This window comes from Nannospalax galili, unplaced genomic scaffold (genome assembly GCF_000622305.1).
Source record: "Nannospalax galili isolate Female #2095 unplaced genomic scaffold, S.galili_v1.0 scaffold156, whole genome shotgun sequence".
In the NCBI taxonomy this organism is placed as follows: Eukaryota; Metazoa; Chordata; class Mammalia; order Rodentia; family Spalacidae; genus Nannospalax; species Nannospalax galili.
In genome coordinates this window covers 971,071-996,070 of record NW_008337625.1, presented here as the reverse complement: position 1 = coordinate 996,070, position 25,000 = coordinate 971,071, and the positions used below count along the sequence as shown (strand labels likewise).

The following is a 25,000-nucleotide window of genomic DNA, read 5'->3' as shown; positions in this document are numbered from 1 at the left end:
AGAAATTTTAAAGAAAAATTTATGTACCTCATAATAGGATGTTTGTTAACTACAGGCTGAAAGGCATTACAAAAATTAAAATCATCTTAAGGCCAGGCATGGTGGTGCATACCATTAATCCTAGCACTTGGGAGGCAGAGGCAGGCAGATCTCTGTGAGTTCAAGGCCAGCCTGGTCTCCATAGGGAATGCCAAGCCAGCTAGGGTGACAGGGAGACCCTGTCTCAAAAAGACCAAAAACAAAAAAAGTCATCTTATAAATAGGAACAGTGGCACAGTCCTGTAATCCAAGCACTTGGGAGATGGAAGTGGGAGAATCAGAAGTTCTAGGGCAGCCTCGGCTACGCAGCAAGTTCAAGGCCAGTCTGGGAATTTTGGATGGGACTGTCTCACTCATCTCCGAAAATCATCTTGTAGTAGACTTTTAACAGCTGAAGAAAATTGGTTTTGGTTTTTTTCATCGCATTTATTTTTATTTTGTGTGTGTGTGTGTGTGTGTGTGTGTGTGTGTGTTTACATTTCATCGCATATTTTGTGTGTGTGTGTGTGTGTGTGTGTGTGTGTGTGTGTGTGTGTTTACGCCTGCAAGAATGGACATGCATAGGGAACAGCATGCATGTGGTGGTCAGGGGACAACTTAGGGGATTCAGTTCTCACTTTCCACCATGTGGGTCCCCAGGTATGGGGCTTGGTGGCAGGCATCTTTACCAGCTGAACCATTTCTCTAGTATTTTGTGTGTGTGTGTGTGTGTGTGTGTGTGTGTGTGTGTGTGTGTTTACGCCTGCAAGAATGGACATGCATAGGGAACAGCATGCATGTGGTGGTCAGGGGACAACTTAGGGGATTCAGTTCTCACTTTCCACCATGTGGGTCCCCAGGTATGGGGCTTGGTGGCAGGCATCTTTACCAGCTGAACCATTTCTCTAGCCACAACTGGAGAAATTTTATTGAATATCTTTTTATGAGAAAATGTAAGCTACAATGCATTATGTGCAAAAGGTTTTACATTAAGAGGAGTTAGGCTAATATGCACATAGAAATAGTAATTATACTAGGGTTTATTGAGACCTAACTATATACCAAGCATTGTTCCAATTATCTTATATATAGTGTTTCATTAACTCCCGTAACAATTCTATAAGGTGGGAACTATTATTATTATTATTATTATTATTATTACTGTTTTTCAGATTAGAAAACTGAGACAGAAAAATTAAGTAATTTTCCCAAGATCACAGTCAGTAATTATCAGCTCCAGGCACTGAACTTGAACCCAGGCAGATGACTCCAAGTTCATATACAATACCCATATAAATACATACACAAATATGCATGCACTTATTTACATACATTCGTGTAGTATATATGACAGGTAGTTAACATACATAAGTCATATTATAAAATAGTAAACATTTTTCTTTTTGCTTTTTTTTTTATACTCCACACGTTTCCTTAGTGAGCATGTATCAGTTTTAGACCCAATTTTTTATAAGAGAGAGGGTCTCATACTGCCCAGGCTGGTCTCAAACTGGCTACATGTGGCCTATGTAGCTGTGGATGACTTAAACTCCTGATCCTTCTGCCTCCACCTTCCCGGTACCGGGATTCCAGACCTGCACCATCACACCTGGTTCTATGCAGTAGAGGGGCTCAAGCCAGGGCGAGAGCAGCACTCTACCAACTGAGCTACATGCCCAGCTCTAGAACTGAAACTTTACAACTCAAAACACTTTTCCACACCTTGTTATGCAGGGAAGTGTGTCAAGGGAACTTACCTGATTTCCACTTAGATTCATCTTTGCCAACCTTCCCTAGCCACACAAATGCCCTCTGTCTCTCCCTCCATATGCAAATTATGAATTATGTCCATCTCTTCTCCAAATGTATTTCAAAAATTCTTTATTTCCTGTGTTGTTTATAGATGGTACCACAGAACACAGTACTTAACTTTTCTCATTTTTTTTTCCTGCATAGTAGCTTTGGCTCCTCGACTAGATGTCACATTCTCTACACACTGGTACCATGTCTCACCTGTTTGCTTTATTTTCTTTTACTTTGTTTCCTACCCTTGCATTACCTCTAGTACTAGTCCAACAGCAAGTGTTCGATAAGTACGGGATTACAGCAACATCACTGTCATATAATAGCTTTCTGAACAAGGCTGACCTCCATCTCACAGAGATTCACCTGCCTCTGCTGGGATTAAAGGTGTGTGCCACTCCATCCAGTCGTGAGAAGAATCATTTTAATAAGTATCCATTATTTTAATTTACTCATTTTGAAACTGGATTTTTCTCACTAAAGTCCAGATATTAGCACTGGCTATGAAATAAGTGATCCTCCTAAATCACTAATTAAATGATAACTAATGAAAACATGACTGGTTAGAAGCTAGGCATGATGGCACATGCCTTTGAACCCAGCACTGGTATAACGGCATGTGCCACCATGCCCAGCCCATTTTAACAAAATACTTTAAAATCACTAATTTATTTTAAAAAATATCTAAAACGCAGTATGGATTATCATAATAAAAAAACACTACCTTCAATGGATGCAGTGTTGCATGCGTTTAATCCCAGCACTCAGGAGGCAGAGGCTGGCAGAGCTCTATGAGTTCAAGGCCAGACTGGTCTACATAGCTAGTTCCTGGCCAACTGGGGCTACAGGGAGATCCGTCTCAAAAATACAAAAAAAAAAAAAAAAAAAAAAAAAAAAAAAAAAAAACTATCTTCAATGATTACATTAAAATGTCAAATATGTGTTTTTAGCCTATTATGAAACAGAACTGACAATTTACCACAAAACACATACAGTTCAGTGAGAGGCTCTCAGATTATTGCCAGAGCCCACTATTCAAGTACATATTTTTTTTCTAGAAGCTTCCTTTATTTAATGTGACAGTCTTTAATTCCTATAGAGGGTTACCATAGGTCACATGGTAATATGGCAAATAATACATTTGTCTCAATTACATGATATCTAATGATATCTAAGGAAAACAGATCATTTCTAGAAAAGGAAAAGAAAATCTCGTGAGATATTGCATCTAACTTGATTCCAGTGATCTCATGTCATAGGGGCACATCTACCTCATAGGTCAGCTAACAGACTGTATAGATAATATATAGCCTACATATGCCATATCGTCTATAATGGCATATTTCCACAACAGTTATCTGAATATCAACGTACTTTCAGCAAAGTGCCTTGTAATCTTAAACTGACGTCATAGCTATAACAACCCACGACTGCATTCTTTTGTATTCATTCTGCAGACAATAAATCTGATGACAATCACAGTGCTAAAGGTCCCTATAATAATTACAATCCAAATCGCTGTTTCTTTAATTATATTTTCCAAATACATGAAGAGAAAAGGTATTAAGTACTCTTGCTGAACAAGGCAACTACAGACAGAAGCTCTGTTTGCTGAATAATAAATCAATCACTGCCTTTGACTGCTTTTCTGAAACAAATGGGAACTGCCTACCTGTCTCTACATTTAATACTTTACAGTTCGCAGGCAGTTATTCAAATTAACCATCATGCATTTAAATCCTTAACTCTCTTTGGGCCGAAAGTGCTTTAAAATGATACAAGATTAGTTTCAGGCGGTCTGGCTGAAGTTGAAAGCTGGCCGCTGAGAAGCGTGCGATGCTGCTGTGAACCTGCAGCCTTACCGAGGACAGCTCGTCGCATCCCAGCAGGGTGTAGAAGTCCTCGCAGTCCTCCCACCTATAATTCAGGATCGCATCCATCCAGGCGTCAGCTTCCAGCAGCGACAGAGGACTTTGCGCCTGGACTTGCAGGAGGCTTTCCCTGCTCTTCTAGCGGACACACAGATGTCAACCTAGACCTTTGCAAACATAGCCTCTCATTGGCTCTTACCCAGGAGAGACTGACCATGCGGGGAGGGGCTGCTGGGATCTGTAGTTTGGGTTTTGAAGCTGCTCTGAGCTCCTATTGGTTGATGCACTGTTTTTACAAACTCCTCAATGTAGTCATCTCATTACTTATATTTTTTTATCCTCCCTTCCTCCCACCCTCGCTCCCGCCCTCGCTCTCGCTCTCTCCAGAAGAAAAGGGCCGAGTGAGATGACTCAGTGGGTAAAGGCACTTGTTTGCCCCCAAGCCCGAGGATCTGAGTTCAATCCCCAGGGTCCCACATAGTGGAAAGAGAGAACCGACTGCCCCAGGTTGTCCTCAGACCTCCATGTGTGTACAGTAGCGCGCGCGCGCACACACACACACACACACACACACACACACCACTAAATAAATGCACACACACACACACACACACACACACACACACACCCCACTAAATAAATGTAAAAAAAAAAAAATTTTTAAGAAGAAAATGTGAATCAATGCAGCAAATTTTTCAGCTGTGTTAAATATGAATAGTGGGTACTTTTCTTCTAAGTGTTAAAATATTCTCTAATCTTAAGGGTTTGTGTCGGGTGCTTGAGTACCACCTGTCATGCCTAGGTGAGGGGAGAGGGAGGAAAGAAAGGGAGAAGCTAGGGGGAGAGAAAGAGATTACATTTTTTTTTTTTTTTTTGAGATTGTAGACCAGGCTGGCCTTTATCTCACAGAAATTTGCCTGCCTCTAAATGCTGGGATTAAAGGCATGCATCACCACACCTGACCTGAGATTATAAATTTTTTAAAAACTTTTAAAGGGATGGAAAGAGCCAGGCATGGTGGTACATGCCTTACTCCCAGCACTTGGGAGGCAGAAGCAGGCAAATCTCTGTGAGTTCAAAGCTAGCCTGGTCTACTTAGTAAGTTCCAGGACAGCTGGGCTACAGGAAGATGCTGTCTCAAAAAAATAAAAATAAAAATAAAGGGATGGAAAGATGGCTCAGTGGTTAAGAGTAATGGCTGCTCTTGCAGAGGACCTGGGTTCAATTCCCAGCACCCACATAGTGACGAACAACCATCCATCACTCCACTTCCAGGGGATCCAACGGCCTCTTCTGTCCTCCACAGGCATTGCAAGACAGGACACAGGTGCTCTTACATACATGCAGGCAAAACACTCATACACATAAAAATAAAATAATACATATATTCCGGGTGTGGTGGTGCACACCATTAATCCCAGCACTCAGGGGGCAGAGGCAAGTGGATCTCTGTGAGATTGAGGCCAATCCATGAGGTCTACATGGGTGTTGGGGACTCCTGCTGTGTAAAGTAGCAGTTTCTCCATGTCCAGATAGCCCATGGGCTCGGCTCAAATGCAGAGACTCCTTTTTCAGCAGGGTGCTTTCCTGGCATCTTCCTGATTTGTCTTTTTGAAGTAGCCGCCACAGAAACATGGCCTCCGGCTCTGGAAACTGCCAGCTTTTCCTGTGTGATTTTCAGGCAGCCTGGCAGCCTGGCAGGAGCTTACCGCCATATGTAAATGGTGCATCCTAAAAGTACCTATCAGCTAAGATTTTTACTACCACCCCCATGGTATAAATATCCTGGTTTCCCCTCAATAATTGGAGCTGAAGCTGGAGCTGGAGCTGGAGCTGGATTACTAAGACTTGGAGCCGAGCTGAGTCACTGAATAAAGAGCTGTAACACGGACTAAGCTGAGTCCCGTGTCTTATTGCCTATGATCCAGTCTCTCTGGAGAAAGCTGTTTCTTCGTAAGCCACGACTCACAGAACCCTAGCTTTAGCCATCCTGCACCTTCCCACATGATCCAGCAGTGGGTGGATTTCGCATCTCTAGGAAGTGCACAGGTGAAATTAGGGTGGAACTCGACAGGGCCAGCCCCGGTAGCAGAGGGACTCACAGCGGAGAAGCAGCTGAGAAGCAGGGGCCGGCCAGCAACGCAGAGCAGATGTGCTGCCGGACCGCTGCCTTCCCGGTGCGGGCAGGGGACCGGCGCCATGCTAGCAGCTGGCGCCCCGAGTTCCCTGTGCCCCCCTTACATGGGAAGTTCCAGGCCAGCTGGGACTACAAGGGGACCCTGTCTCAAAAAAAGAAAGAGAGAGAGAGACAGAGAGACAGAGACAGAGAGACAGAGAGAGAAGAGAGCCAAGAAGATGGCTCAGTGGGTAAAAGTATTTGCCAGGCAAGCCTGATGACCTGTTTGTATACCTAGACTGGGTGTAAAAAGCTGGATGCAGCAGCAAGCCTCTGAAATTCCTGCACTCCTACAGTGAGTCAGCAGGAAGAGAACAGAGAATAGCCCAAAACGGAGTAGGCCAGGGAGGGAGGTGACAGAAACAAGAGAGAGCCTGCCTCAAAACAAGGCAAAAGGTGAGAACCCACCCCCAAAATTTGTTCCCTGACCTCTGTGTGAGAGCCACTTCATCCAGCAGAGTTATTCTTACATGGCTTTGTTGTTAGGTTTCATATTCCAATGTGGCTATGTTACTAGCCAATTAACTTTATTTTTGTTTTCTTCTGTTTTGGTCTTTTTGAGACAGGATCTCCCTGTAACCTCCACTGGCCTGGAACTCACTATGTAGACTAGGCTGGCCTTAAACTCACAGAGATCCACCTGCATCTACCACTGAGTGCTGAGATCAAAGGCATGTACAACCAGGCCTGGTCATTTCTCTCTCTCTCTCTCTTTCTCTCTCTCTCTCTCTCTCTCTCTCTCTCTCTCTCCTCTCTCCTCTCTTCTCTCTCTTTCTCTCCTCTCTCTCCTTTTTTCTCTCTCCTCTCTCCTCCTCTTCTTCCTCTCTCTCTCTCTCTCTCTCTCTCTCTCTCTCTCTCTCTCTCATCTTTGGAAGTTCTAGGACTGACAAAGAAGGAAATGGGTATAAAGAGCTCACTAGTAGCCTGGGCTGAATCTCCAGCACCACAGGGAAAAAAATTTCTCCCAGTTAACTCTACTCCAAATCCCTTGAATCCCTATGACTTAATCAGCCAACTTCACACCTCAGTAGATTAACTGCAAATCTATACAGCAGACATAGCTCTGGGGCAGATGGCTGTCCTGGACCATTCTAGCCTCAGAGCAGGCGGGGCTCGGAGCAGGATCACTGCTGCATCCAACAGCCCTGTTTATCCCATCAGAAACAGTTCATCATAGCAAAATCTGTCTACAAAATGGATGCCAGTAAGGATGGATGGATGATCCTATTGAGAGGAAGAACAGGATTGCCAGACCTCAAGACCAGGCTGATGAGCTCCAACAGCACAGAATTCAGAACTTGAGACACAAGAACTCTGCCCAACTGCCTGCAAATTCAGCCCTTCCCCCAGAGAAATGCCCTCAGAATGGCTCTCTGTAGTTTCTCACTCCAATCCTGCCCGTTACATCTGCAGTGTAGTGTATCTAAAACACTCCACCTCTGCCTTACGTCTTTGGGAAATGAAAGCATAATCCGTGTGTCAATTCTAACGCAGGCACAATCGATATGAAACTTGAGCACATCACATGACGAAATGATAAACTGTGCTGCTTTAGAAAATAAATAGGAATTCATAGAAGCACTCATAAAATAGATGGAAAAAGGGGCAGGAACAAAATGCCCAAGTTGCCATGTAGAGATGGAAATGTCCATTATATGTTTAGAAAAAGATGAAGAAAACAAGCTTACAGCAGGGTGTGTTAAAGACAAGACAGCACTGTCTGCAACAGAAAAAAAAAAAAAAGTTGTGAACAACCACAATGTCTATTGATGGGGGGAAGGACAGTAGAAAAAAATAAATTATGTCAATGGTAGAAAAACTATACAGCCAGTAAAAAGAAACCAAAAATGCTAAAAAGATGGCACAATGGGTAAGAGCTTGCTGTGAAAGCAAGATGATTTGAGTTCAAATCCCCAGCACCCACATAAAATCTGGGTGTCTTAGTTACTTTTCCTGTTTCTGTGATAAAATGCCCTGACAAAGGCAACTTAAGGGAGCAAGGGTTTATTCTGGCTCACAGGTTAAGGCACAGTCTGCCATGACAGGGAAGTCAAGGCAGCAGCAGCCCGAAACAGCGAGAGCAAACTGCTCAGCTCAACTTCTCCAGCTATACAGTAGGATCCCAGCCGAGGGAAATGCTGCCACCACAGCGGGCAGGTTTTCCCACCTCAACTAACAGACAAGATAATCTCCCTCCCACAGGCTTGTCCAGGCCCATCTTCCAGGTGATTCTAGATTCAGTCACGTTGACAGCACTTCCACACCGAGCATGGCGATACCTGTCTGTAACCTCATCTCTGGGGTACAGAGACAGGCAGATCCCTGGAGCTCCACGGCCAGCCAGTCAGCCTAGCAAGAATGATGAGCTCCACTTCAGTGAGACTATCTCAAAAAAAAAAAAAAAAAAAAAGACGGTGGAGGGGCTGGAGAGATGGCTCAGCGGTTAAGAGCACTGACTGCTCTTGCAGCAGAGGACCAGGGTTCGATTCTCAGCACCCACATGGCACCTACTAACCGTCCTTAACTCCAGTTCCTGGGGAATAGGAAGCCTTCTTCCGACCTTCACGGCATTGCACGATTCGGGTGGACTCACTACATGGAGGCAATACACTCATACACATAAAATAAAAATAATAAATAAAATAGTTTTTAAAAATAAAGTTTCCAACAGGGTTGAAAGCTCTTTTAATCTCCAGATGCAGAAAATCGGACACTCAACCTTAGGACTAAATGAAGTTGGAAAACCCGCGCACACTCAACCCAAGCACACTCCGGCGGCCCAGAAGGCATGGCTCACTCCCGGACTACAACTCCCATAAGGCATAGCAGTTGTGCGCTTTGGAGCGAGGCAGAACGGGCTAGAACTTCCGGTGTCCTGGGCACTGTCCCTCCTAAAGTGCTTAAAAGGTTTGGCTTTTGTAGCCCAGGCTGGCCTGGCATTGGGCCTGTACCGGGCTGGCCTCCGGCGCCCTGTAATCCTCCTGCCTCAGCATTCCCAGTGCCGAGATTACGAGAGTGGGTCGTGTCACGTGACCCAAAGTAGTTTTTTTGTTGTTGTGTTGTTTTTCTTTTTACAAGAAATTCGTATTTGAGCCTGGAAATAGGCTACAAACCCCCTTAGCCCTGAGCGAGGACAGCACGTTAGCCAACCCGTATGTGGGCCTGCCCAGCATCCAACCTGTTCCCTCCAGTCTTGAGCCAAAGGCCTATGCAAATATATTAAGAGTGCCGAGGTCAGAGGACAACTTTCCTAAGTTGCTTCTTTTCTTCCACCACGTGGTTTCCAGGAACCAAACTTGCCAGGCTTGTGGCAAGCACCTGTCCCAGCTGAGCCATATGGCTGGCCCTCAAAGTTACTTTTGTCAACAAAAACACAGCTCTCCTCAAGAATAAGAGATCGCTTATTCTGAGCCAAATAGGAGGGACCATGGCCCAAGAACACAGACTCAGGTTACCCCAAATGCCATGGTCCACTATGAAAACAATTGCATGATCTTGCTGTAATCATAGAACAAAACTAAGTCATGACTGAACTCACAAGTACATTGCTGGGACATCAGGTAGGCAGACCACAGCAAAGCGAGGAAGTCTTGGTCATAGATTGCAGATGCTCTTGGATGACATTCCTTGTTTTAGGGTTGGCAATGGTTTAGTGAATACATTCCAAAGTTTTTACCAGAAAAGATGTTAGGTCAGACAGAGGTGGATGATCACTGAGGGAACTAAAGATAGCCCAAGGTGACTTTGGATCTGGATCTGTAACATTCCAACTCTCTGCAATAACGAAGTTCTGATCTGTCCATCAGTCTGCAGAATCTTCAAGGTACTGATTTCATGAAAGTCAAGACAGACCTGGTTACTTCCAGTTGGTGGTATGGAACTTTATGAGCAGGAATGGATTCCATTTTGCTTTGGTCTGTTAAGCCTTGTGCAGGAACTCAGTCCAAATCAAAGGGTCCCTACAATTCTTCTTTGAGACAGGAGCTCTTGTATCCCAGATTCACTGTAGCTGTGGATGACCTTGAAATTCTGATCCTCCTGCCTCCACCTACTGAATGTAAGGATTACAAGCATGTGCCACCACACCCAGGTTCTGTGGTCCTGGGAATCAAACCCTGGCTTTCATGAAGCCTATGCAAACATTCCATGGACTGAACACCATAACCCCAACCTCCTATGCATTTTATTTAACACAAAATCACTGAGGTCCTACTGTGTGCCAGTGGTACAGCTAGGATTGCAACCCTACTATGTCTGACTCCAAAATCCATAGTGAAGAAAATGTGTAAGACTCTACATCAAATTGTCTGGTCAGAATTTTGGCATAGTAGGAAGAGCTCAGGACAAGGCATGAGGAGACCTGATTTCTAGTTATCAGAGCATCACTGACTCCTTGCTGAGCCATGCTTCCTTGATTTATGGATACTGGACTGAAGAGTGATTCTCACATTGGAAAGTGCACATGAATCACCAAGTGATCTAAGATGCAACTGGGATTTAGCTAAATACGACTTGCACAGCAAGTCCAAGTTCCTGGTTTTGATCTCAGCACATCAAAAAAATATATATACAACTTTTATTTCAAGATGTCTGGATGATGGACTGAAGAGATGCTCAGTGATTAAGAGCACTGGCTGCTCTTGCAGAGGACCCAGCACCTGCATGATAGCTAACAACTGTCCCTAACTCCAGTTCCAGGGGATCTGATGCCCTCCACGGGCATTGCATGACACAGATGCACTTACATGCATGCAGGCAAAACACTCATACACATAAAAATAAAAAGAACACTCTCTGTGTGGTTCTCATCACACCAATACATATCATTACATCTAGGGGTGCACTGACAGGTTCATTTCCTCTACCCCTTAAAGAACTGAAAGACAGGAAAAGTTTGAAAGTCAAGCAAAGCCAAAGTTTATTCAAATAGGACAATTATTTTCTTTGTTTTTGTTTTTTGAGAAAAGGTCTCACTGTAGCCCCAGCTCACACAGAACTCACTAAGTAGACCAGTCTGGCCTCAATCTCATTGAGATCCCCCTGCCTCTGCCTCCCAAGTGTTGGAATTAAAGGTGTGTGCCACCATGTCCAGCTCCAAAGAGGATAATTTTTTAAATTAATTTTTATTTTCATCTTATGTGTATGTGTGTTGCCTGCATATAAGTGTGTGCATGTATGCAATGTCTGTGGAGGCCAGAAGAGGGTGTCAGATCCCCTGGAACTGGAGTTAAGGACAGTTGTTAGCCATCATGTGGATGCTGGGACTCAAACCCTGGTCCTCTGCAAGAACAGCCAGTGCTCTTAACTGCTGTGTCATCTCTCCAGCCCACAAAGAGGATAATTTTATTAGCTTCTAAAAGAAAGGATCCCAGGGCAGGCGCAATGTAAATCTCAGCAGCTGCTCAGGTCAGAAAAACAAAAAGGAGTCTTGTAGGGCCTAGGGGAAAGGGGGAGCAAGCCCACCTTCCTGGATGTGGCCCCCTACATCTTGAGGGTTGTCCCTTGGCCAAGTGATTGACTGGCCCAGCTTGGAATGTTAGCTCTCCACCCAGGCCAGAGGTTTCATCCTCTTGACCAAAAAGAAATTAGTTTTGGGGGGGATTTTGGGGGGGTAATTGGTTTTTTTGGGGGGGTGGTCTTTTTGAAGCAGGGTCTCCCTGTGGCCCCAGCTGTCCTGAAACTCACTATGTAGACCAGGCTGGCCTTGAACTCACAGAGATCCGCCTGCCTCTGCCTCCGAAGTGCTGGGACTACAGGCGTGCGCCACCGCCAGGCAGGAAGTAGTTTTTGATAGGTGAAGGTAGCTGGAGGACGGATAGAGTTGATCGGGAGAAAGCACCAAAACACAGATAAAACTCTCAGAAGGATAGAGTTTTATTTCGCATGGAACACGTTCCCTTCCGGGAAGGGAAAATGTCAGCCCACGGATTGTGAGCTGGGGCTTTATAGGCGGGCTTCGGGATGCAGAAGGCGGGAAGGTTTTGGAAAAAATTAGGGGGCGGGGGCAGGAAAAGCAGGGCTTGTAAAACCTACTCCGTTCTGTCTGCCAGCCGGGATCTGGGTCAGAAAGGGTTTGTTTTTGCCCTCTTAAGGGAAAACTGCTGTACTAAAGGGGCTCCTGAAGTCTCTGATTAAAAGGCGGAATCAGTTTATCTTGTCTTCAGGGATCAAAGGAAAGGCAAGCTGTCTTTTAGAAGAGTCTGCTTCCCTTGACTTCAAAGACCAGCGTGCTTATCAACTCGGTTCCCTTTTCTCAGGGGCATGCAAGGTGCGAGGTCGAGAGGCTGCTGTGGTTTGGAACCCTAATAGTTTTCCCTTAATGGACCTTTATGTCCTTACACCACTCACTTAGCAAACTGCACACCTATTTAAGTATCTGCTGGTTTATTCCCTTTTTTTTTCTCTCCTGTGACAGGGATTAAACCCACTGTCTTGCACATGCTAAACAAGCCCTTCACGACTGAGCTACATGCCCAGCCTTCTGTAAGTATTTGGAATCACTTCAAATGTAACAGCTGACAAACTTATGAGTCTCCTCCAGACCAGTTAAAAAGGAGTCTCAGGATCAGCATGCATGGCTAAAGCTGCCCTCAGTGATTCTAAGTGCAGCAACGTGTCACCTAGACAAGGATCTTCATCTGATGGGAAATATTAATGGACTAAAACAGAATTTAATGAATACTTCCTAGCTCTTGGGCCTCACTCTGTGTGGAACATTCAGAGAATCCACTGCATTTGAAACAGAAGGTAAGCCGCCTCTAGGAAGGAAGGCTGCTGCCTGCGACGGACCATGAGCTGGTCAGAAACCACTGGACCCTTCCCAGAAATGGAAGAGTAACAACACGTGTGCATTTGCATACATCCAAATTTCTACCGACTTGAACTCAATTTTTTTAATTATATTTACTCATTTATTTATTATACACACACACACACACACACACACACACACACACACACACACACCTACCCATGCCAGGGCATGTGTGTGGAGGTCAAAGGACAACTTTCAGGAGTTGGTTCTCACCTTCCACCATGTGGGTCTGAGGGATCAAACTCAAGCTTGGAGGAAAGCCTTTATCCACTGATCCATCTCGCCGGCCCTGCTTGGGCTCTGTTACAGCTGTTGGGTTCTGTCTGCTTTTGTAATAGTATTGAGCCCAGGACATGCAGCTGCCGCACAGGCATTGCTCACCTCTATCACTGAGCTGTGACTCCTTCTAAAGCTATTTCAGCTGTCAGGAGGGTCCTGAGCCTGCACATAGTCACCAGCAGTAAATCATCGTGTCCACTAGAGGGACTAGAGCCAAAGGAATCAGCAAACTTCTAGGCATGGTTCTCTACTTCCTAGACACCTTGTTCATTTGGCTCTCTCCCCCTCCCTCCCCCTCCCTTCCTCCCTCCCTCTCTCCTTCCCTCCCTCCCGCAACAGCAGCAGGATTGACGCAATAATCAAATGACATGCTTGATTTAGGCTCTCCCTGACTCTCTTCCCACCCATTCCCTCCCTCTCTCCTTCCCTCCCTCCCTCTCCCTTCCTCCCTCTCTCTCTCTCCCTCCCTCCCTCTCTCCATCTCTCCCTCTCTCTCCCTGTGTCTCTCTCTCCCTCCCTCTCTCTCTCTTTCTCTCCCTTCCTTTCTCCCTCCTTCCCTTCCCTTCTCTTCCTATCTTTTAGATAGGGTCTTACATGGCCCAGGCTGGCCCTAACTCACTGTGCAGTTCAGGATGACCTTGAACTCCTGATCCTCCTGCCTCCACCTCACAAATGCTGGGATTACAGGTGTATGCCATCATGCCTGCTTGGATGGAAGCACATTTTTTGTTTTATACATTTTTTTTAAAGTTTTAGTTAGACATAGTGGTGCACACATTTAATCCCAGCACTTGGGAAGGCAAAAGCAGGTGAATTTCGAAGGTCAACCTGGTCTACATAGAGACCAGGCTGGCCTCAGTCCCACAGGCCTGTGCCTCCCAAGTTCTGGAATTAAAGGGGTGGACCACTTTATATTTTTTAAATTTTTAAAAATATTTATGTGTATGAGTATGTAGCCTGCGTGTATTTAAGTGCACCCATGTTGTGCAGTGCCCCTGGCAGCCAAAAGAGGATGTCTGTAGTTACAGATGGTTGCTAGCCACCACGTGGGTGCTGGGAACCCTACTCTGGTCCTCTACAAAACCAGCCAGTGCTCTTAACCACTGAACCATCTCTCCAGCCTCAAAATCCCCTCTCTTAATTCTTAGAGTGGGGGGGGGGTAATTCACTGCAATTAAATAAGATTTCTGGTGTTTCAAGTAAAGGCAAGAGAGATGGTTCAATGGTTAAGAGCACTGGCTGCTCTTGCAGAGAACCCAGGTTCAATTCCCAGCATCCACATGACAGCTAACAACTATCTCTAACTCCAGACAGGGGATCTGATGCCCTGTTCTGGCCTCTGTGGGCAGCACACAACATGGGTGCCCTTACATACATTCAGGCATAACACTCATACACATAAAAAATAAAATAAATAAGTAAAAATACCCACCCACACAGGGTGTGATGGTGCATGCTTTTAATCCCAGCAATCCCTGCACTCAGGAGGCAGAGGCAGGCAGATCTCTGTGAGTTTAAGGCCAACCTGGTCTACATAGTTCCAGGACAGCTGGGGCTACAGGGAAGAATATAGTGAATTTCAGGCCAGTCAGAGATACATAGTGTATGCATTTACACCCACATATGCATGCACAAACACCTGCACAACACACACACACACACACACACACACACACACACACACACAAATACATGAACCAAGCACTTGGAAGGCAGAAGCAGGCAGATCTCTGTGAGTTCAAGGCCAGCCTGGTCTACATAGTGAGTTACAGGCCAGCCAAAGTTATGTGGTAAGACCCTGCCTCAAACAAATAACATAAAAAAAAGAAAAATCAAGGCATGAGAAAAGAGATTTGGTGAGAAGAGAAAAAAACAAGGGATGACAGTGGAGTAGAACTTTGATCCATGAACACTGTGTGTGTTTGTGTGTGTGTGTGTGTGTGTGTGTGTGTGTGTGTATACCTCTCTGTGTGTGTATATATATATATATTATTATACCTGTGTGTACCTGTGTGTACATGTATGTGTATGTGTGTGTGTGTGTGTGTACATGTGTGTGAAATTGTGAAAGAATAATTTTTTTTGAGCTTTTGAGACAGGGTCTCCCAGGTGGCCCAGCTGGCCTAGACCTCGCTGTGTAGACCAGGCCGGCCTCAACCTCACAGCGACCCACTTGCCTCTGCCTCCTGAGTGCTGGGGACTCAGGGGGAAAAGGTTCTTCCCACACAGGCCTGGCAACCCGGGTTCAGTCCCCAGAACCCCCATGAAGGTGGAGCCAGAGAACTGACAACACAGAGTTGTTCTCTGACCTTCACGTGCACCGTGACACAAGCATTCACCCACACATACACATGTACTATGCACACACACAGAATAATAAAAAGTGTGTAAAGTCATAGCAAACTTCCTTATGAGACAGTTATCTGGATTTATGCTCACATCAATGATGTGAAAAAGAATCAACGTCCCCACATCATTGCCCAGAATAAGTGTAACAGACATTTCAATGTTTGCCATTCTGAGGCATGAAAAATAGCGCTCACCAATTGTTTTGATTTCACACACATAAATGAGTAAATAAATAAGTAAATAAGGGGCTGGAGAGATGGCTCAGTGGTTAAGAGCACTGGCTGCTCTTGCAGAAGACTGGGGTCAGTTCCCAGCACCCACATGGTGGCTAACAACCATTTCTAACTCCAGTTCTAGAGGATTTGATGCCCTTTTCTGGCCTCCATGGGCACTGCATGACACTGGTGCACTTACATACATGCAGGCAAAACACTCGTACACATCAATAAAAATTAATGAAATGGACTTACCATGCATAATTCATACACCATACACATTGAAAATGTTCAATAGGGGTGCTGAAGAGATGGTCCAATAGAAGCATGTACTGCTCTTACAGAGGACTTGAGTTTAGTTCCCTACACCCAGTCAGGCAGCTCATGGCTTCCTAGAACTTCCACTCCAGTGAATATGATGCCTCCAGCCTCCTCAGACACCTGTACTCACTCACATGCCCACACACAGACCCACATATACACATAACTATAGTAAAATATTTAACTAAATTCAAATAAAAATAATAATAAATACAAATCTTTAAAATGCACAGTGCAATGTTTACTATATTCACAATCATTAACCCAATTTATCTATTTTTTTAACGCTATGTATAGAAACAGTAGTTTTGCTACTTGTGGAGCTGAGACAGGAAGATCACAGGTTCTAAGCCTGCTTGGGCAATATAGTGAGACCTGTGTGACTGGGGTAAATAAATAGGGTGGCGTTATAGTCCAGATGTAGTCCAGCTGCCTAACATGGATGAGACGCCTAGGTTCAATTCCCACTACTACTACTATGACAGAGAGAGAGAATGCTTTCAACTTTTAAAAATTTTTTTAAATTACTGCATATAGCCAGGTGGGGCACACACCTTTTAGTCCCAGCACTTGCCACACAAGTGTCACCACACCTGCAAGGGCAGGTTTTTTAATAGAAAGCAAGAGATATGCACAACTAGTGATGTGGCCAGGGTGCGTCCTTACCCACCCTTATCTCAGCTCCCATTCTCTGTGGCAAGGTCACTCTCTTCTGTGATGTCATGTGATAAGTTCTGCAAGAACCAAGTTCCTCCTTTGGATGTTCCGAAGCTTTGACAGCTTCTTCTGGGACAGAAGATTCCTGGGGAAATTCAAATCTCCTGGAGTCCATTCTTTCAATAGTCTGAGAGCCAGGGGGAGAGCACAAGTGTCTCATCAGAATATATTCATTCCTGCCTGACCAACACACGACCCCTAAGATTCCAGTAAGCTGTGCTTTCATTGTCATTTTCATTTGATCTTGGGAATTTTTTAATGTTCTCCAGGATTTCCTCAATGATCCCTTGGTCACTAAAGAGTGTATTCTTTGGACCAGTGGTGAACACCTTTAATCCTGGCAGAAGCACGAAGATATCTTTGAGTTTGCACAGTCAGCTTGGTCTACGCAGCAAGTTCCAGGCTAGCCAGGGCTACAGGGTGAAACTGAAAGAAAGAAGGAAGGAGGAAAGGGGGGAGAGGGGGGAAAGGAGGGAGGGAGGGAAGGTATTGCTCAAAGCCAGGAATGATGGTACAAACCTGTAATCCCAGGACTTGGGGGTGAAGAGGCAGGAAGATCAGGAATTCAAGGCCACCCTCAGCTACATGGTGAGCGTGAGGCCAACCTGGGCTTCAGAGAACCTGTTTCAAAAAGGCAAATAATGTGATAAAATAACTTTAAAAAGATAGGGCCAGCCGGGCGTGGTGGCGCACGCCTGTAATCCCAGCACTTGGGAGGCAGGACTTCAAACCTTCCTGGGTGACCATGATGGAGACTTTTGGTGGGCAAGCATGAGGCTTTCTCACCAAGAGGGGCCTTAGCCAGGATGGGGGATCCTCTGCCAGATTCTCCCACAAAAGGATATAGGGGAGTTGATCTGGGTGGCCCTCTGGGTCAGGCTGGGTAATGACAGCCTTGACCTTGCTGATGGTGTCCAGGGAAAGGGACCCCTGGATCGGCCCACCTATTCCAAAGGTGGGCCATTCAGTCAAGCAGAAAGCGCCAAACTTATCCTTCCTGATGCTAGGGCCCAATTTCAAAGCCCATTCCTTCACCTCTGAGAAGTGAGAGAGGATTAAACTTTTGGGAGTGGTTAGTGATTGATCCATGGTGGAGGTCACAGGAGAGAGAGAAAGAAAGAAAGAAAGAAAGAAAGAAAGAAAGAAAGAAAGAAAGAAAGAAAGAAAGAAAGGGCCAGGTTCAATAGTACAGGGCTGTAATCTGAGCATTTAGGAGGTTGCAGAGGAAGATCCTAGTGAGCTCAAGACCAGTCTAAGGTTCAGATTGAGTCGCAGGTCAGCATAGGCTAGTGTAGACCCTGCCTCAACTCCCCACACCTCCCCAAAAGAGAGCTAAAAGACCAATTAAGGCCAGGGGTGGTGGTGCACACCTTTAGTCCCAGCACTTGGGAGGCGGAGGCAGGCTGATCTCTGTGAGTTCAAGGCCAGCCTGGTCTACATAGTGAGTTCCAGGAAAGCTGGGGCTACAGGGAGACCTTGTCTCAAAAAGACCAAAAAAAAAAGACCAATTAAGGACATGGTAAAATCCAGGCATGGGAGGGTTGGAGAGATGGCTCAGCAGTTAAGAAGATGGGATGCTGTTACAAGAGGACCTGAGTTTGGGTTTCAGTTGCTCCTTTTCCAGCTACACACTGATACATAATTCTATATCATAGCTGGATGTGGTGGTACAGGCCTTTAATCCCAGCACTCAGAAGGCAGAGGCAGGTGGATCTCTGTGAGTTTGAGGCCAGCCTGGTCTACGTAGTGCGTTCCAGGCCAACTGGGACTACAGGGAGACCCTGTCTCAAAAAGACCAAAAAAAAAAAAAGATCATCTTTGTGGATATTGAGTTCAAGGTGTAGGATACATGAGCTCTTGCCTGAAGAAGAGGAGAGAGTTGGGGGAGAGCTAAGAAGGGAGAAGAGGGGGAGGAGAGGGATGAGGAGGGTGTTGGTAACTCTGCACTTTGACAAGAAGCAAGACCTTGTATTTGCCTGGGCATGCACAGGGCACGTGTGGCGATCAGAGGACAACTTACAGGAATTAGTTCTCTCTTTCATGTGGATTCTGGGGATCAAACTCAGGTGGCCAGGCTTTGCAGCAAGCTTCTTGGAGGCTAAGCAAGCACTCTACCAATTGAGCTACCTCCCCAGCCTCTATTTTCAGGTTTTTGAGGGATCTTATGGTGATTTGAATGAGGAATGTATGCCGTAGACTCAAGTATTTGAACATTTTGTCTCCAGTTAGTGGTGCTGTTTGAGGAGATCATGAAAGATTTAGAAGGTGTAGCTTTGCCAGAGAAAGCATGTCACTGGGTGAGGGCTTTGAGGGGTCATAGCCTCGCCCCACTTCTAATTTACTCTCTCTGCTTTCTCTTTGTGGTTGGAGATGTGAGCTCTCAGGTTCCAGCTCCTGCCACCATGTCTGCCAACTGCTGACGTGCCTCCCTGACATGATGGACTCTTATCCCCCTGAAATCCTAAACCAAACTAAACTCTTTAGCCTATAAATTGCCTTGGTCAAGGTATTTAATCACAGCAAACAGAAAAGTCACTAATAGAGATCTCCACATTGACTTCCACATAGGCTGTACCAATTTACATTCTGGCCAGCATCCACTGCACAAACGTCTAAGTGGGTTTGTGACCTATTCTTCCACACTCTGCAACCATCTCTCCTGGCTGTCCCTTAGTCACTGTGACAGAGTGTTTCCAAGGATCATGAATGTGTCTGGTCCATGTTTTCTAATCTCAAGATTAGTTAGCTCCTAATAATAGGCCCCTTCTCAAGATGACTGTTTGATGTAGCCCTTTAAGAGAGTGAATTGAGGCCAGGCGTGGTGGCGCATGCCTTTAATCCCAGAAGGCAGAGGCAGGGGGATCTCTGTGAGTTCCAGGCCAGCCTGGTCTCCATGGTGAATCCAGGACAGCTGGAGCTACAGGGATACAGGGAAGGCCCTGTCTCAAAAAGACCAAAAAAAAAAAGAGTGAATTGAGCATGGTGGTGCACACCTTTAATCCTAGCACTTGGGAGGCAGAGGCAGGCAAATCTCTGTGAGTTCAAGGCCAGCCTGGTCCGCATAGTGAGTTCTAGGCCAGTTGAGACTGCAGGGAGACCCTGTCTCAAAAAGACAAAAAAAAAAAAAAAAAAAAAAAAAAAAAAACAATAAAACCTGGGGTTAACTTATGCCCTCTGTACACATACACACATGCACTCACACACGCTTGTACCTGTACACACACACACACACACACACACACACAAACAGGTACGTACACACACAATAAATTATTTTTTAAATTTAAAAAACAATTTTTTTTTTTTTGGTCTTTTTGAGACAGGGTTTCCCTGTAGCCACGGCTGTCCTGGAACTCACTGTGTAGACCAGGCTGGCCTTGAACTCAAAGAGATCCGCCTGCCTCTGCCTCCCGAGTGCTGGGATTAAGGGCGTGTGCCACCACGCCAGGCTTTTTTACACTTTTTTTAAATTTATTTTTATTTTATGTGTATGAGTGTTTTGCCTTCATGTAGCAAAGTGCACCTGTGCGGTGCAATGCCCACGGATCCCAGAAGAGGGCGCCATATCCCTAACACTTCGGACTTCCCCAACATTTTGGGCTTCCTTATTGTTTAACCTAAAACTCCCGCCCCTCCATGTGGCCGCTTGTCCACTGTGTGTCTGACCTGTACGTCAGCTTAAAAGGCACAGCTTTTTTTTTCTTGTCTCCTCCACCCTCCTCCTCCAGGCGGATGCTGACATTTACACCCTGCCCTAGAAGTTTTAAACTCTAAAAGTGCCCTCAAGCTTCTGTTTGAATCCATATTAAATTATTTTATTAATGAGACTAAGAAGCCCAAAAGGTGACCTGGAGTTCCCCTGTATCAGTGGTAGCTCATTTGTCTAGGCCGCTTAAGCTCTGGGTTCAACCTTCTGCTATGAAAAAAAAATTCAGAAAATACCTAAGTCTGATGTGATTGTGGTGCCTTGGTCTGTGATCCCAATGCCCCACTTGCTGATGCAGGTGGAGTAGTGGATTCTAAGCCAGGTTGGGCTCCAGATCCTGCCTCAAAAACAACAGGGCTGGGGAGATGGCTCGGTGGGTAAAGGAGCTTGCCACCAATCCTGAGGATCTGAGTTCAATTCCCAGGACCCACATGGTGGAAGGAGAGAAGAGATTCCTGAAAATTGTCCTCTGACCTCCACACCCACAGCATGGCACAAGAATGCCACCACCACCACTCACACACACACACACACACACACACACACACGTGCAAGGAAATGTTTTTAAAAAGGATAAAATAATCTGAGGGCTGAGGTTGAAGCTCAATAAGTCACACACACACACACACACACACACACACACACACACACACACACGTTGAAGCTCAATAACTTGCCTACCGTGCAGGAGGGGCTGGGCTTAATCTCAGATATCGGGACAAAGGAAAACATTAAGTGCCGGTGGCTGGGGGTGTAGCTCAGTGGTGTGTAGCATGTGCAATACCCTGGGGTCAATTAACAAAATTTAAGAAAACAGCCCGAAATCCCAACACTCGTGAGTCCAGGCTAGCCAAGGTTAGATAGTAAGACCCTGCCTCAAAAGAGAGAGAGAGGAAGCTTTAGTTGGACCTGGAAGTATGTGCCTTATACTCTGTGCACTCAGGACCCTAAAGGCTGAGGATCACAAATTTCAGGGTAGCCTATGCTACATAGCAAGTGCTAAACCAGCCTTAGAAACAGGAATATTTTGTGTTGATATAAAGATCACTCTGACTGCAGTTACTTGAATGAACTAGTTTCAGGGTTAAATCTATATAATAATGTACATAATAATGAAGTTAACTTTTTTTTCTTTTAAGAAGCTGGGGGTGTAGACATGGGTAAAGCACAAGCTCAGTATTTGAGGCCTTGGGTTCCCTAGCATCAAACTTTTTTTTGCTTTTCAAGAATGTGAGACACAGGAGGCTGGAGAGATGGCTCAGTGGTTAAGAACACTGGCTGTTCTTGCAGAAGACCTGGGTTCGAATCCCAGCACCCACATGGCAGCTAACAAGTCCAGGGGATCCGACAGCCTCTTCTGTCCTCTGCAGGCATTGCACGAGTGCACTACCTACATGCAGGCAATACATGCATACACATAAAATAAAAATAACAATAATAAAAAATGTATATAAAGAATATATAAAGAATGTGAGACCCAGAAAGATTCAATTCCATCTTTCAGGACTGGGGGGCAGTCAGTTCATCCAAAATTGCTGTTTTTTTTTTTTTTTTTTTAAAGGAAAGGGAAAGAAACCCGTTAATGAAGGAATCTGGAAGGTCACAGTTCATGGAATACGGTCTCAAAATATCAATTATGACCTAATGTCATGTCAACCCTTGAGAACTTGTGGCAGACCAAAACAGTCTGACTCTGGCTGACATGTAAAATAGAATGTGATTTATGTGACTTTTTTTTTTTTTTTTGGTCTTTTTGAGACAGAATCTCCCTGTAGTCCCAGCTGACTAAAGGCATGTGCCACCACACCAGGCTCGTGACTTTAATATTTTTTATTTATTATTTTTATTTTATGTGTATGCATGTATTGCCCGCATGTAGGTAAGTGCAATGCCCACGGAGGACAGAAGAGGTCGCCAGATCCCCTGGAACTGGAGGTATGGACAGTTGTTAGCTGCCATGTGGGTGCTGGGATTTGAACCCAGGTCTTCTGCAAGAACAGCCACTGTTCTTAACCATTGAGCCATCTCTCCAGGCCCGTGTGACGTATTTTTAAAGCAAATGAGCATTTGCCAGGATAACATGTGAGCACCCACTTCCTTTCACAAACAGCCTTCACCAAACACTGGAATAAACCCAGGGTCAATTAAAACATCAATACCTGGGCCCACCCCTACCAGCCCCCCAACAACTGAGACCTGACCCCAGGTTTTCATAAGGAGCCCAGATTTGAAATCACTTCCTGCCAGGTTCCACCCACAGGTTCCATTCTTTTGTCTTTACAATGACCCCCCTTCAAGGATTCACTAAACATTTTTGCATAATAAGGGCCCCAGAAACTTCTATGCCATTATTTAAAATAAACTTGAGGCTCCTACATTTAAATTTTAATACTTTCCCAACCTCCAGTCAGACAACTAGCTAGCCTGCTGACCTGGACCCATGCCTTCCTCTTCTCCCCCAGCCCTCCGCACCCCAAGCTTTGGAGACTCCTGGGCACAGCTCCACAGCCCTCTCCCCTGGGCAGGTGTGATTTCTAGTGTGTTCAGATGGACCCTCTTCCAGCTCTGTGAAGATGTTGTGTCTCATAATCTGGCTCCCTTCTGTCTGAAAGGGAAAGAACAGGCGAAGGGCAAAAGGCCCAGCTCCCTTCTTTACCCTGAGGCTAAGATGAAGAGAACAGAAAGTGAAAATCCTACTTGATGAAGGCCTGCGGAGCATGCCTTCACTCCAGCCTCAGGGAGAGCCAAGCTGCCTCCATGCACTCTGTTTTCTTGGTTCTTTAATTTTAAAATTATAAGTTTTGACATATACACGTCTCCCATCTGCCTCCCTTGACTTCTGAATTATTCTGAAACAGAAATCCACCAGGTGTAAGATATAGACTGAAAGTCCATTAATATAGTATTCATCTACTGTCTACCTACCAAGCACCAGGCTCTCTTCTAAGCACTAGCGACACCAGACAAGCCAAAGCCCAAGTATGTATGTGTCCTAGTTTGTTCTTCATTGCTGTGACAAAACACTGACCAATACCAACTTGGGGAGGAAAGGGTTTATTCAGCTTACAACTCCCAGGTCGTAGTTGAGCAGGAGGTCCAAGGTAGGAACTCAGGGCAGGAACCTGGAAGCAGGAGCTGGAGCACAGGCCACGGAGGAAAGCTGCTTACTGGCTTGCTCCCCTGGCCCCTGCTCAGCCTGCTTTTTTATGCAACACAGGCCCACCTGCCCAGGGGTGGCACCACCCACAGTGGGCTGGGCCCTCCCACTTCACTCATCAAGAAGATGCCCTCAGACATGACCACAGGCCAGTCCAATAGCGGCAATTCCCCAATTGAGGCTCCGTCAACCCAGGTGTGTCAAGTTGACACTAAAGCTATCCAGCACAGTATGTACATCTGTATAGTCCAGGCTAGCCTTGACCTTGCTATATTTCCTAGGCTGGCCCCAATTCCCTATCTTCCTGCCTTCTCTTCCCAAATGCTGGGATTACAGGTACCATGCTACCACACAGGGTCTCCAGATTTCCAATATGCAAAATAAGGGAACCCCAAAACATTTACCTGAATATCACTAGTTTTTTTTTTCCCTTGAGCAGTGCAGAGACACCGAGAAACTGAGAATTTGAATTATAAAATGAAGTCATGTTAGTATATGTTGGTCTTTTTTGAGATAGGGGCTGGCCTGGTTACTATGCAGGCCAGGCTGGCCTCGATCTTACAAAGATCTGCCTGCCTCCTGCCTCCTGAGTGCTGAGATTAAACTGTACACCACCATGCCTGGCTTCCAATTCTTAAATAATTCAAATTTCCCATAATAAAAAATTCCTTAATAAAAATACAATTCCCCCAAGAGCTAGGGATGAGGGTTCTGTGGTAGAATATGCATCCAGAATGCCTAAAGCCCCAGGTTTGATTCCCAGCACCACTCCCAAAATCCATCCAGAATTCACCATTTTAGCCAGGCTTGTTGGCATATGCCCATAATCCCAGCATTTGGGAGGTAGTCTTGAGGATCTAAAAATGCAAGATCAAGATCATCTTCAGCTGTGTAGCAAGTTCCTGGCGATCCTCGCATGCTGTATCAGTGTCTAAATGCCCATTGCCTGGCCACAGTCCCTTGTCCAAATTCATCTGGAAAATAGGAAGTGTAAGCTGTGCATGGTAGTGCATGCCTTTAATCCCAGCACTCGGGAGGCAGAGGCAGGTGGATCTCTGTGAGTTCCAGGCCAGCCTGGTCTACATAGTGAGTTCCAGTTCCAGGACAGCTGGGGCTACAGGGATGACCCTGTCTCAAAAAGACCAAGGGAAAAAAAAAAAAATGGAAGCATAAATTGTGAGCTCCTGGAGACCCTCAATCAAAAGAAATAGTTCAGGCAGTTGTGTCATTGCCATGGCTCTTTGCAGTGTACTATCTTTCTTCCTAACATTAAATTAAACAAATTTAGAAGGGCAGGAGAAGGCCGGGTGTGGTGGTGCAGGCTTTCAATTCCAGTACTTGGAAGGCAGAGGCAGGCAGATCTGGTCTACTAAGAAGTTCCAGGCCAGCTGAGCCTAGATGGAGATCCTGTATCAAAAACAAAAACAAACAACAAAAAAATGTAAATCAGAATTTACCAGTGTAAATTTTGTTAAAAGATCAAAATCGAAATATTTTTTAAAATATTTTATTTATTATTTTTATTTTATGTGTATGAGTGTATCGCCTGCATGTATGTGAGTGCAACCCTGTGG

At 45.3% G+C, this 25,000-nt stretch overlaps 1 protein-coding gene across 1 annotated transcript in view; it reads right to left on the bottom strand.

Annotated features, from left to right (window-relative positions):
• Window positions 1-3,872, bottom strand: part of Dnajc12 (DnaJ heat shock protein family (Hsp40) member C12) — a 45,964-nt gene extending 42,092 nt beyond the window's left edge. The window contains exon 1 of the mRNA XM_008832658.3: window positions 3,684-3,872. Coding sequence (XP_008830880.1) covers window positions 3,684-3,761 — 78 coding nt within the window. The 5' untranslated portion in view covers window positions 3,762-3,872. The remainder of the gene's footprint in view (window positions 1-3,683) is intronic.
• Window positions 3,873-25,000: the final 21,128 nt, after the last annotated feature.